This window comes from Aspergillus fumigatus, chromosome 5, assembly GCF_000002655.1.
Source record: "Aspergillus fumigatus Af293 chromosome 5, whole genome shotgun sequence".
Classification (NCBI taxonomy): Eukaryota; Fungi; Ascomycota; class Eurotiomycetes; order Eurotiales; family Aspergillaceae; genus Aspergillus; species Aspergillus fumigatus.
Genome location: NC_007198.1, coordinates 732,833 through 744,524, shown reverse-complemented (window position 1 = coordinate 744,524; position 11,692 = coordinate 732,833). Strand labels below are relative to the sequence as shown.

The 11,692-nt window shown below is 50.4% G+C and overlaps 4 protein-coding genes across 4 annotated transcripts; 2 read left to right on the top strand and 2 right to left on the bottom strand.

The window, feature by feature from the left end:
* Positions 1 to 35: 35 nt before the first annotated feature.
* AFUA_5G02800 (Zn(II)2Cys6 transcription factor) lies at positions 36 to 1,901 on the top strand (the record flags this gene model as incomplete). Its single annotated transcript, XM_742969.2, has 3 exons — positions 36 to 860; positions 925 to 1,749; positions 1,788 to 1,901. The coding sequence occupies 3 exons, from the start codon at positions 36 to 38 to the stop codon at positions 1,899 to 1,901; spliced, it is 1,764 nt and encodes a 587-aa protein (XP_748062.2).
* Positions 1,902 to 2,403: 502 nt separating this feature from the next.
* On the bottom strand, positions 2,404 to 4,805 carry AFUA_5G02790 (putative amino acid permease; the record flags this gene model as incomplete). The annotated part of the gene is made up of 10 exons (XM_742970.3): positions 4,508 to 4,805; positions 4,397 to 4,417; positions 4,291 to 4,339; positions 4,155 to 4,230; positions 3,880 to 4,105; positions 3,700 to 3,820; positions 3,297 to 3,640; positions 3,126 to 3,248; positions 2,666 to 3,068; positions 2,404 to 2,591 (listed from the first exon to the last, which is right to left on the bottom strand). Exons 1-10 carry the CDS (start codon positions 4,619 to 4,621, stop codon positions 2,404 to 2,406), a joined length of 1,665 nt encoding a protein of 554 aa, XP_748063.2. The 5' UTR covers positions 4,622 to 4,805.
* Positions 4,806 to 6,225: 1,420 nt separating this feature from the next.
* Positions 6,226 to 7,188, top strand: AFUA_5G02785 (uncharacterized protein; the record flags this gene model as incomplete). Its single annotated transcript, XM_077804734.1, has 3 exons — positions 6,226 to 6,252; positions 6,315 to 6,683; positions 6,739 to 7,188. 3 exons carry the CDS (start codon positions 6,226 to 6,228, stop codon positions 6,766 to 6,768), a joined length of 426 nt encoding a protein of 141 aa, XP_077660872.1. The 3' UTR covers positions 6,769 to 7,188.
* Positions 7,189 to 7,228: 40 nt separating this feature from the next.
* Positions 7,229 to 11,537, bottom strand: AFUA_5G02780 (putative nicotinamide nucleotide transhydrogenase; the record flags this gene model as incomplete). Its single annotated transcript, XM_742971.2, has 19 exons — positions 7,229 to 7,260; positions 7,309 to 7,383; positions 7,438 to 7,626; positions 7,689 to 7,748; positions 7,815 to 7,923; positions 7,971 to 8,120; positions 8,169 to 8,302; positions 8,350 to 8,604; positions 8,652 to 8,822; positions 8,890 to 9,051; positions 9,102 to 9,242; positions 9,290 to 9,442; positions 9,501 to 9,956; positions 10,013 to 10,130; positions 10,182 to 10,442; positions 10,493 to 10,544; positions 10,664 to 10,753; positions 10,821 to 11,376; positions 11,441 to 11,537. The coding sequence occupies 19 exons, from the start codon at positions 11,535 to 11,537 to the stop codon at positions 7,229 to 7,231; spliced, it is 3,261 nt and encodes a 1,086-aa protein (XP_748064.2).
* Positions 11,538 to 11,692: the final 155 nt, after the last annotated feature.

Genomic DNA, 11,692 nt, shown 5'->3' with positions numbered 1-11,692 from the left:
CTACCTTTTAGTTTGGTATCGTGACTACTCTCCTCATGGAGATGCATACAGTGGTGTTCCCCCCCGGAAAGCCTGCTCCTCCGCCAGCTGCACAACCCCAAGCCGTCGCCGCTCCTGCGCCGGAAAAGAAGAAACGCGTGCGTCGATGGCATCGTCGTGGCTTTACAGGTTGTTTAACCTGTAGGCGACGTCATGTTCGTTGCGACGAGGCCTCTCCGTCATGCAAAAATTGTACACGGTTGGGTCTCGATTGCGATGGGACCCAAGGTCGAATGACCTTCAAAGTCTATGGCCCGTCGCAAGGTGCACAGGACTTGTCCCCGAGCCCAAACAATATCAGCACGGCAAATGCAATCACGGTCAAAAATCAGCAAGCAGATATCAAGCATGTCAAGCAGGAGCCCCGGGACGAGAAGGATGATCTTGTTGATGGCATAGTGATTTCTCCGACGACCGTTGGCGACTCGGCTCCGGTCAAATATCGATTCCAAGACCCCCTTTCTCCTTCCGGTTTCATGCCCTCGTCGTTAGATCTCGTAGAGGGCCGCTATTATACCCATTTCATCGAACAGGTCTCCACGTTGCTCCTGATCTACGATAATTCGAATAACGTCAACCCGTTTCGACAATACTTTCCCGAACTCGCGCAGTCGTCCCCATCCGTGGCGAGCGCCATGCAAGCGCTTGGCGCGTTGCACCTCGCAAATACGTCCGCCGGCCCAAAACGCAATGTCCATTTTCAACAAGCAATGGGCAAGTATGGGGAGGTGGTGAAGACCTTTAGGACGAGGTACACACATCCCGACCATGAAGTCCAAATCGCAGACTTTGCAACTTGTCTCTTGCTGTCTTTATTTGAGGTAGGTAAATAACTCCGCGACGACACGAATGAGCTCCTCGCTAACCTTATCGGGTTTAAACTAGATGATGGATTCGGGACATGATAATTGGGTGATCCATCTCAAAGGCGCTCGCGAGATCTACAAATCGTTGTTTTTATCGAAGAGAAGCGACCCTGCAAAAGAGGCCCAACGGCTCGCGGAATCGAATCATCCCCTTCGACATTTTCTCATCTCCCTTCTTTCCTATCTCGACGTCGCGGGCGCATGCAATACCAGTGAAGGCACTGTAGTCGAAGGAAGCTACTGGAGGACACACGGAGGCGGATGGGAATACAATCTAGGCACTCCGAGTCTGTCATCGCCCACACCCGGCGATGACCGGTTGAACGAGCTTCGACAATGCTGGTCCATCATGATGGAGATTCAAGCCGACATTAGCGCTTTTGGAAAAGCGAAACATGAGAAGTGGCTCACGCCTGCGCAACAAGATGTCATCTACGGTGACTTGTTAAACCGACTAGTTCAGTGGCGCGCCAATGCGCCGCAATGCATCCAGCAGCTAGGCGAGTTGGACGACGAAAGCCTACAACAATACCAATACCCGGAAATCATGGAGTATGCCGGATGTATCGAGGCCTATGAGAAAGCGACGATTATCTTCTTGCATAAAGTGATCGCAGCTGAGCGTCCCGATCGTCCACCCCAGACACCGTTCCTACAAGTGCTGGCCACTCGCATACTTAATCTGATCAAGAAGCTGGCAAGAGATGTCGGTCAGCTGGCAGTGATGTGGCCGCTCTTTATTGCAGGGCGAGAAACCCGAGATGAAGCGCAGCAAAAGGCAGTCCGCCAAACAATGGTGGACTGCCAGCGGTTCGGCTTCAAGGCACGTCGGCCCAATCCCCCCGTTGGTCAACTGCACACATGAACTAACTCGTTAGATAGAATGTCGATAAGGCCCTCGAAGAACTAGAGAAAGCCTGGTTCAAACAACGCGCTTTCCCGGAGGGTTGGGTCGACAGGATGGATGATATCCGCACATCGATCCTTCTCCCGTAGATGGCTCTAGGCCACTGAATTCTTGGCGCCACTTTTGTTTTTTGGATGCTTCTTGGTACTGGTACCAGCATGGCTCGAACGGAAAATTCTAGTTGACTCGTTCCTTTTATTAGCGATATTGGGGTTGTTCAAATTTTTTTTTTTTTTCCCTATGGCAGGCGTTAGGTTGGGCTGGGCCCTCACGACTTTATTTGATGGATTCCCTTCCCGGTTCGATTCTCATTTGAGGACACTTGGTGTCTGGTTATCGTATATAGGACTGTTATTTACTGGCGGGACGGATGGCAGGACATATGGGATCATTGATGGAATGGAAGATAAGGAATAGACAGGGTGTCTTTGCTCACCATTTACCACATCAGCGCTTTCAAACTTGATTTTTTCTCTCGCGCTATATATTACGTGCGTTACTGAAACGATTTTACAGCCACCCAAATGACGGCTGAATAGGAGAATATACCACTTTTAGATAATGTACAATCGACCTCATACAGATCACTTCTCATTGTGACGCTGTTCCCTCATGCTGTGCCATTCTTGACGAACCGACCTCCTCCACGGTCTCCGAGACGGCGCCCTTGCTGTCAATGAAATGCGAGATACGGTTCCGGGGTAACCAGGCGTCCTCGGGCATGACGAAGTACGAGATGAGAGCGAGAATCGTCACACCGGCCATGATAATCGGCGCATCTATTCAGACAAGCACATCAATATTCTGCCACAAACTGAGACTGAGAGAAGGATGAAGAATTGCGGTATCTTACAGTTCAGATTTTCCCCCGTCACGGGAAATGCGTATGGAGAGAACAGGATTGCAACGACCCAGGCGTTCCAGAATACGCCGATGAACTGGAATGGCTTGCTGAGGCGGCCCAGGCTCCACTTTGGCTTGGGGAAGCGCTTGGGCGTGCAGAGGAGGCGGCCGAGGCAGATGAGGCCGTATGCGGCGGCGCTGGGGACACCGGCTGCGGAGACGAGGGATGTGAACGCCACACTTGATGGGAGGAGGGTGCAGGTGACGAGGGCGGCGACGGTCCAGACGACGACGACGGCGTTGCGGGGCTGGCCGTTGTGGACGCGGGAGACCCAGCCGGAGAAGGGGAGGACTCCGTCACGGGCGACGGCGAAGACGAGACGCGAGGCGGCGACGATGGCGATGGCCGTGTTCTGCGGAGGGGTCAGAATGTGCTTTGGGGGGGGTATAGTGAGCGAAAGACGGCTTACAAGCCACAGAGCTACAATGCAGATGATGTTCATGAAGACGTGGCCGCCTTTGCCGAGGACAACGGCGTATAGGGACACAAATGGCTGGGGAGAGCCGAATGAGAAGAGCGTATCAGCATCCGGCTGGAGCACGTCAGTATCCTATGTGTATCTGAATTGAGGAAAACGAACCGCGCAGAAGAGAAAAAGGATGATCGTCGCCAATCCGCCAACTCCACTTGCGACTGTACTCCAGAAAATACCACGAGCGGCTGTGACAGCTGCGTTCTTGGTCTCTTCCGCGACATGGCCCGAGGCATCAAACCCAATCAGAATACCTGCAGTGGCCAGGTAGGAGAGACACCAGTTCCAAGCTGGCGGGGCGCCGGTACCGTTGTAGGTGGACATGAACGCTTCGTGAGCTGACCGGAAGCCCCAGGTGTCGTGAGCGCCAATCGGAAGCCAGATGATGTTGAGCACGAAGTCTAGCAAGACCATTGTGGACGACAGGTAGAAGACGAATCGGAAGTATTTGGCTAGAAGAATCAGTACTCTAAAGGGCATCGATGTATCACGACCAGTTGGAGCTACGCACGAGGCAAGAAATTAATCAGTGCAGCCAATGCGAGCAAGATCTCGGTACAGATCCATTGCACTGCCCGAAATTTGACATCACCAGAGTCAGTGGGAAAGTCAACATTGAAGACTGTCAACTCCTGTAAAAGATAGGTCAGCTCGGGCCCTGATTAGCAGATGAATACACTTGCAAGCTTACCGAGAGCATATAATTCACAGCGGCCTGAGTGTTACTGGCGCAAAAGGTAGTCCAAGCAGTGGTACTCCACCAAGCAACGGTGAAACCAAGAAGTCTTCCAAATCTAGGACCGCCAGCTTCGGCAGCCCACAGATAGATTGAGCCTGCAGACGGGGACGCAGAGCATACTTCCGCGATGACCGCTGCAGTGATGAATGTGAAGACCATAGTAACCAGGTAGCTCGTCCTACTCATTGTGAGTTTCCACATACCGCGAAAAGGGAGTCTTGTCTTACCAATAAGCTAGATTACCACCGGCTGCAATACCGGTACTGAAAGTCACACGAACTCCGCCAACGAAGTAGAGCGCAGCTGATGATGGTATGTTAGTGATGTCATGGAAAGAGTGCTTTGATAAAAGGCATATCTCACCAAACGTCGTCGAGAAGTTCTCAAGGAGAGTGTACGTTCGATGAAGCACCTGAAGATTGTGTAAGCACCAAAGCTCCACCTATATGTTGTGGATCGGGAAGCATACTGGCTTGTAGCCCATCGATTTCTGCGATTTCGAGTCAGTATTCATATTATCGTTATTATTGTTGCAGTTTATCTCCCTGGTTGCACGAGTAAAAAGGGCCTATCCACTAACCAACAGAGCCGCATCATCCTGCGAACTTGTTTCGCTTCTGTCTTGTTCACCAATGACAGGGACCTCATCTTGATCGACCAGAAGGTCTGAATGGTGTTGGGTCGTGGGAGCCATGGCTGTTGTAACGCCTTGACGGCAGATCTCAACAATCGACAGTGTCCAAAACGCTCACTCCTGAGACTCAAAGAATATAAGGAAGAAAAAATCAAAATTAAAGAAAAAAAAAATTCTTTTGATATGCAATCGTCCGTAGATGATTTGAGTTCTGTGGATATCTCTTGCACGTCCCGCCAGGAACCTGCCAACCCCACTGTTAGCGGCGTTGAAAAGTTTAAACAGCAGAATCGTTTTGGAGGTTCCAAAGCCTCCAATATGTCGTGAACTAACGAACAACTTTGTTTGTCGAACGGGGCAAAGGCCTGGAGGGGGAAAAAATCTTCACTTACTCGCTACCCAGGACTACTAGTTGAATCCTTGTCTTCCAAGCTTCGATTCGGCCTCGGAGTTGTCTAGTCCGCAGGAGGTTCAACAACCTAGCACGCTAAACACGAGGCTAGGGACGCTGAGGCCAGCACACTGCTTTTTTCCGTTTTCCAGCCAAAAAAGCCAAGTGGTGGAGTCTCCAATCAGAGCTCACTGGACGGAGCGGAAGTCCGTGGGTCATTACCTGGGAAGCTGGTCCCTTTAGGATCAATTCTGTTGCATCCTCGAAATGAGCGAGGAAGAGGCCAAGGGGAGATTTTGTCATTTGCTGTTTCTGACCTATTGGATTGTCTCATCGCCATTGGTGCTTTTCATCACTAAGCCTGTTGAAAGACTGATTTGAGGTTCATCTTTGGGCCCTCACATCGAATCACAAGAGCTGGAAAGCTGCGGGACCAAGACTGGTTGAGCCGATCACATCACAGTTATATCGCCCCACCAAGTCATGAAAGACCGGACACAGCTTGGAAACATCATATCCATCTTGGATGGTGCGGTATAATCATACGATAGATTCAACTTGCAATGACTTGGGATTATTGAAGGCCACCATCGTCTCAAGTGTCAATTGTGCTAAGAGGAAAGAACACCACTGATGTGGTCGTGCAAAGTGCCGTTGGATCAATAGAGGTCACGTGATGTAAACTGGGAATCAGCAGTCAATCAACGTCCTCTTTGCCTGCATTTGACAACTCGTCTTTGTCTCAGGTAGTCCCTTGATCGAGTCATTGGCTCTCATATTTGCTTTCAACCTGCCACAAGAATGCTCTCTGATGGCAGGCTTCGTAGATCAGATACACAGGCTTTAGCAAGCCTAATATAGTGGCGACCCATTGTTGGGTTACAACAAGGCTGTGGTAACTTCTCTCCAGGATGATCATTCATGCTATGCTGCAGAACAGCAGTTACTGCTCGGCTAGAAAAGTTCAACATTTTTTCGAGGATGAACTTGGCAAACGCTTTGTGGCATTGGTTGCTGGCCATGGGCCCGATCAACAATAAGTGAAGGCCATTCGAGCTGTGTTTCATTCACATTAGCTACTAGATTCTTGGAGAGTGATGTTTGAAGAGGATTTTCAGGCAGGTGAATGACAAAGGAACGTCTATCTACCACGCTGCAAACTTCATCTATCTCTGCGAACTCTCCTCCGTCTACTTTTCCTTCACCACTCAGCCACTATACTCTGCTCTTTGACTGAAGGACTTCGCAAAGGATTTCTGCAGCAGTCGGCACAATGTCTGAGGTTGGAATCAAACTCGAAGTAAGTCATCCGCTCAGGAACTCATAAACACAACAATCACTAACTGCAAATTCTCATCCAAGGTCACTGGCTTGCCAGAGTTTGTTGTTCCCAGGTTGCGAGATCTTCTCAGAGACTACCTGACCAACTCCGGCGACTCTGACATCAATCCTTCAGAGCCTGGATCGCGCTCTCTGAAGGTGAAACTAAAAATCGCCGGGGATAGATCACAGAATACTATCCGCGTCATCGAAAAGGAAAAGAAGTTGATAAGGTCACACCGGGTGACGGGCTACATCAACTCAGTTTGCGAACGGTTTCAAGAACTGCTTGCATTATACTTTCCGTATGATGAGGATGACTTCGACTATGAGAGGCGGGCCACTTTGACTTTAAAGGTCATTATGAAGCCGTTACATGGAAACACAAATGGCCTTGCCAAGTCCTATGTGGTGAGTTTTCCAGCTGTCTTGGAAGAGTGTACTTCTAAGCAAGTTTCTGGAACAGGAAATTAAAGAGGATGTTGAGGACTATTGAGGACTTGGTATATTCTGGCTGCGTACCATAGCCACATGACATGCAAGTGCAATTTAATGCCTCTGTTATATCCGCCCTCTTCGACTACAGAAATGGTTTTTCGTGGTCACTCGGTAATGGTTATCCAGCATGATGCCAATGAAGAGACGTTCCTGGAAGGATGTGAAATAGGTAGATTAATTTTGTCCCCTCTCCAAGATGCTTTGGCATTCGTATGCCAATGATCAATATTTTCGCAAGTAGGAGGAGGTCATGATATTGGAGCCGACTCATGTTACGAGCAATGCATTCAATTGTCGAAAGTAGCCCTGGAATAAAACGAGCGTTGAACTCATGGCAGACAAACATTCTTGTAATATACTGACTAAGTCATGGCGTATGTAGAGCATGCAGGCATATACAACAAACAACAACTCATATATATATATAAAAAAAAATTCGGAGATCCCTGCACCATCTCTCACTTGCGTGCCTCAAGTCCAGCTTTAATGGCTATTCCGAGTTAGTATTTGCCCAAGAGTTGGCAAATAGAGAACTCACCATCACAGGAGGCCTTTGCATCTCCAAACAACATCCTTGTACCAGGCATGTAGAACATAGGGTTGGGCACGTCGGCTACCTTCTCTCAGTGATACGTTCTGGATAGGATGAAAGAAAGAAAGCACTTACCGTATCCGCTGGACATGCCGCGCTTCATCACAATTACTTCCTTGCTCTTCCAGGCATGCAAAACAGGCATGCCGGAGATCGGAGAGTCGGGTTCCAAGGCGATAGGGTTGACGGTATCGTTCGCACCGATTACCAGGGTGACATCCGTGTCCGGAAAATCATCGTTGATCTCGTCCATTTCCAGTACGACTTTGTCCAGTCAGCAACCAGTCCTTATTGTCGGAAACCTCGTAATGTGTGGTAGGACTTACTGTCGTAAGGCACTGAAGCTTCAGCGAGCAGCACGTTGCATTGTCCGGGCATGCGGCCAGCTGCAAGGTTAGGTCAGTCAAGGTCTTCTAGGGCCCGGTGAGATAACCTGAGATGAAGGTACGTACCAACGGGATGGATGGCAAATCGTACTTTGACGCCTTTAGCCCGCAACATTCGGACGATTTCTGCAAGCGCGTATTGTGCCTTGGCCACAGCCATTCCATAACCGACGACCTGGAGTACTGTGAGCTTCGCGCATCGAATAGTCAAAATCAACATACAATGATTACGCTCTCTGCATTGGATAGAATTTCCACCGTATCGTCCACCGTCACTTGGGTAATCTGGCCCTCGATCTTCTTCTGTCCCTGTTGTGGAGCCGCGATGCCACCAAAGAGGACATTGGTTAGAGATCGATTCATAGCGACACACTAACCTCAGTCAGCATGATCCGCGAATAGGCACATAAAGACACGAACCATGATGTACGACAAAATAGATCCGCTGACCCCAATCAATGATCCAACGCTCGTGAGTAGTGGATTGTTAAGCATAAATCCCTCGGCGACCAGGGCGAATCCCGAATATGCATTGAGAACAGTGATAACGACAGCTACATAATGTTAGTGACCTTCTCCAGTGTGAGGCGCAGGGACATACGCATATCAGCTCCTCCAATAGCAGCAGTGGTCGTATAGCCTTTCAGGAAACTTAACATGGTATTTGCACCCAAGCAAGTAGCAGCAATGAGCGGAGACGCAGGGCCCATTGATACAAAAGCTCCCATTGTCGCCATGTTTGTCCCAAGCAACGTCGAATTAATAACATGGCGGCCTGGAAGAATCGTAGGTTTTGACGACATGCGACCCGCAAGCTTCAGGAAAGCTACAATAGAACCAGTAAAGGTAACCCCACCTGTCCAGCGTCAGTCGTGTATCAAGCACCTGAATCTGAGCTAATACCAATGAGAACACCAAGATACGCAGTCACCATATGCAAGGTTGAAATGTCACCAATATCGGCCATCACGCTTCCAATACTCGTGAGGACAGCAGCCAGACCGACGACTGAATGAAGGGCCGCCACAGTCTGAGGTAAGCTAGTTGGGGTAATGCGGCGCCCAATTAATGCTCCTGTAAAATTGTGAGCCAAAATCATGTAGTGACCATAAACGAGTCCGGCGACACAGGCATAACTAACCGACTAGAGCACCTCCACCAGCCATTGCTCCGAATTGAGCCAGGACCTCTGGTGAAAACCCTACAGCGGCAAGAGATGCGAGTATACCAGAAATCACTCCCAGAATACCGAGGATGTTTCCACGGCGAGCAGTTTGCTGGGAAGCAAGGCCGGAGATTGAGCCTGGTTGTGTTTAGTATACGGATGTCAAAGTATGCCACAGTTCCACTTACTGATGCAGAGAAGAGTGCTAACGAGATAGCCAGCGCTCACTAAGCCAGCCATTCCAGTACTAGCTGCTGCTATGAATCCGCCACTGAAGATAACAGCGGGTATGGCGTAAAGCCATGGATATTCGGGCGGGTCAGTCGGGCCTAGAGGACGGTAAGTGCTTCATCTTCAATCGGGGTGAAAGACTGACGCTTGAACATGTCTAGCATGCGCTTGGTAATAACAAAGCCGCCGGCGACGTTCATCGATGCCAACAAGACAGAAACCGCTCCGAGAGCCTCAGGGATCGTGCTAGGCGTATAGCCTCCACCCATGATGAAAAGACCACCGATTCCGACCATGCCTAGAGTCCATGCGTGAGGATGCTACAACAACTTCTTGGAAATATCATGCCTGCTCACCTGAGATTGCATTCGTCACACTCATCAAAGGAGAATGGAGAGCAGGAGCAACACCCCATACAGCCCGATAGCCGACGAGACCAGCAAGCCCAAAGGTCATCATGTTGCTCATGAATATGGGACCAGTGGCTTTTCCCAGAGCAAGTGCAGTCCCCATACCAGCTGTAACAGTTGCAACATCGCGAGTAGCCTTCTGCCAGGGTGTGAGTGATAACTCGGCTTGTTCTTTGGCTGGAGTCGCCGCAGCTGCCGGCTTTGGTGGCGGTGGTGCTGGTCGTGGAGCTGGGGGCAGTATCGCGCCGTTGAGGGTAACGATAGAGCCGCGCACAACCTCGTCCGACAGGTCAATACCAAAGGATTTCTCTTGCGGTGCCATGGATAGAAGGAACTTGGCGATATTGTTTGAATATAGGGTGGATGCTTGCGTCGGTAGGCGTGACGGGAAATCCGTATACCCTGAAATGGTCAGCATGAGTTTACTGACATCTGGAGAGGGTTGAGCTCCAACTCACCAATGACAGTGACACCGTTGTAATTGACCAACTGTCCAGGAACTGTTGCTTCACAGTTACCACCAGCCTCAGCTGCAAGATCCACAATGACAGATCCAGGTTTCATGGCAGCGATCATCTACTGTGAATCAGCTCGTGTCGCAAGGACGAGGTTGCGCATCATTCAGACCTCCTTGGTAATGAGTTTTGGTGCCGCCTTGCCTGGAATCAGCGCAGTAGTGATAATGATGTCAACGTCACGGGCTTGTTCCATGAAGAGCTTCATTTCTGCGTCATAGAATTCCTTGGACATTTCCTTCGCGTATCCGCCCTGACCAGCGCCTTCTTCCTGAATGTCGACCTCGATGAATTCGGCACCTAGAGATTGAACCTGCTCACGGGCAGCAGAACGCGTATCAAAGCCACGGACAATGGCGCCTAAGCGGCGGGCCTATGTGTCGTTAGTAGAGAGCTTTTGAATGTCAAGCAGCGCAGACCTACCGCAGCGATGGCGCTCAAACCAGCCACACCAGCACCAATAACCAAGACCTTGCTAGGAGGTATCTAATGCAACAATCAGTAACAGCTGCTCCCTTTTTCGTGGAGGTGAACAACCTTTCTAAGGAGCATGGGTTAGCAGGTCAATGTCTCCATGGGATCCGCAGCTCTTACCCAGCAGCGGTAACTTGACCGGTCAAGAAACGGCCAAAGTGGTTCGATGCTTCTAAAACAGCCTTGTACCCGGCAATATTGGCCATAGAGCTTGCCTCACCGTTAGCACTGACCATTTTCTTGATCCAGCCTGCTCGTAAGCCCCGTGGTAACTCACCTGAGGGCATCGAATGTCTGGGCTCGAGAGATGCGAGGGATCATATCCATGGCGAAGGCCGTGACTCCGCGTGACGCAATAGCCTCTACCAAAAGCTTATTCTGGGCAGGATACAAGAACGAAATCAGGGTGCTTCCCTGTCGGAGGGCTTCGACTTCATCTATGGGGCCCTCCTGTCGGGGACTACGGACTTTCAGGACGATATTACTTTCGGACCATACAACAGCTCGGTCGACCAGGGTAGCTCCGACTTGTTCGTAGGCCTGGTCATGGATCTGGGCTTGTTCGCCGGCACCGCGCTCGACTAGTACACGCGAGAAGCCTTTCTTCAGTAGCAACGTCACATTCTGCGGTGTGAGAGCCACGCGACGCTCGTTGGGCCATGTCTCGCTGGGGACGCCAACAGTCAGCGAGGAGTACGGGACAACAGGTACATCTGACGGGGCAGAGGCGCTGCTCGCGGTTCTCTTGGTGATTTGCAGCCACGGAGGGATGAAAGGGAGCTTATGGTCGTTTTTCTGGCGAACTAGGTAGAATACCTGTCGTGTCTGAACCGCTGATGTTCCAGCATAGTTAGTCCTCCAACAGCAGGCCCTCTAGTAACAAAGAGAGCTGCTTACAAAGATGGTCCAGGGGAAACCATGACTTCCCTGGATGGGATCTGCAAGCCACCCGAGACGGCCCCAGAGCCGACCGCAGGGTCAGAGGCACACTCATCGTCAAGATCAACTACTCGAGGATATAGTGTTTTGACCCGTCCGACAATGATATCATTCCTGAAATTCTCAACCCATCGACAGAGGCAAGGGCGTGCTGCAAACCAAAGGTGAGATGGAAGGGAGGGGAAGGTCGGTTGTAAATAGTGCGGACTG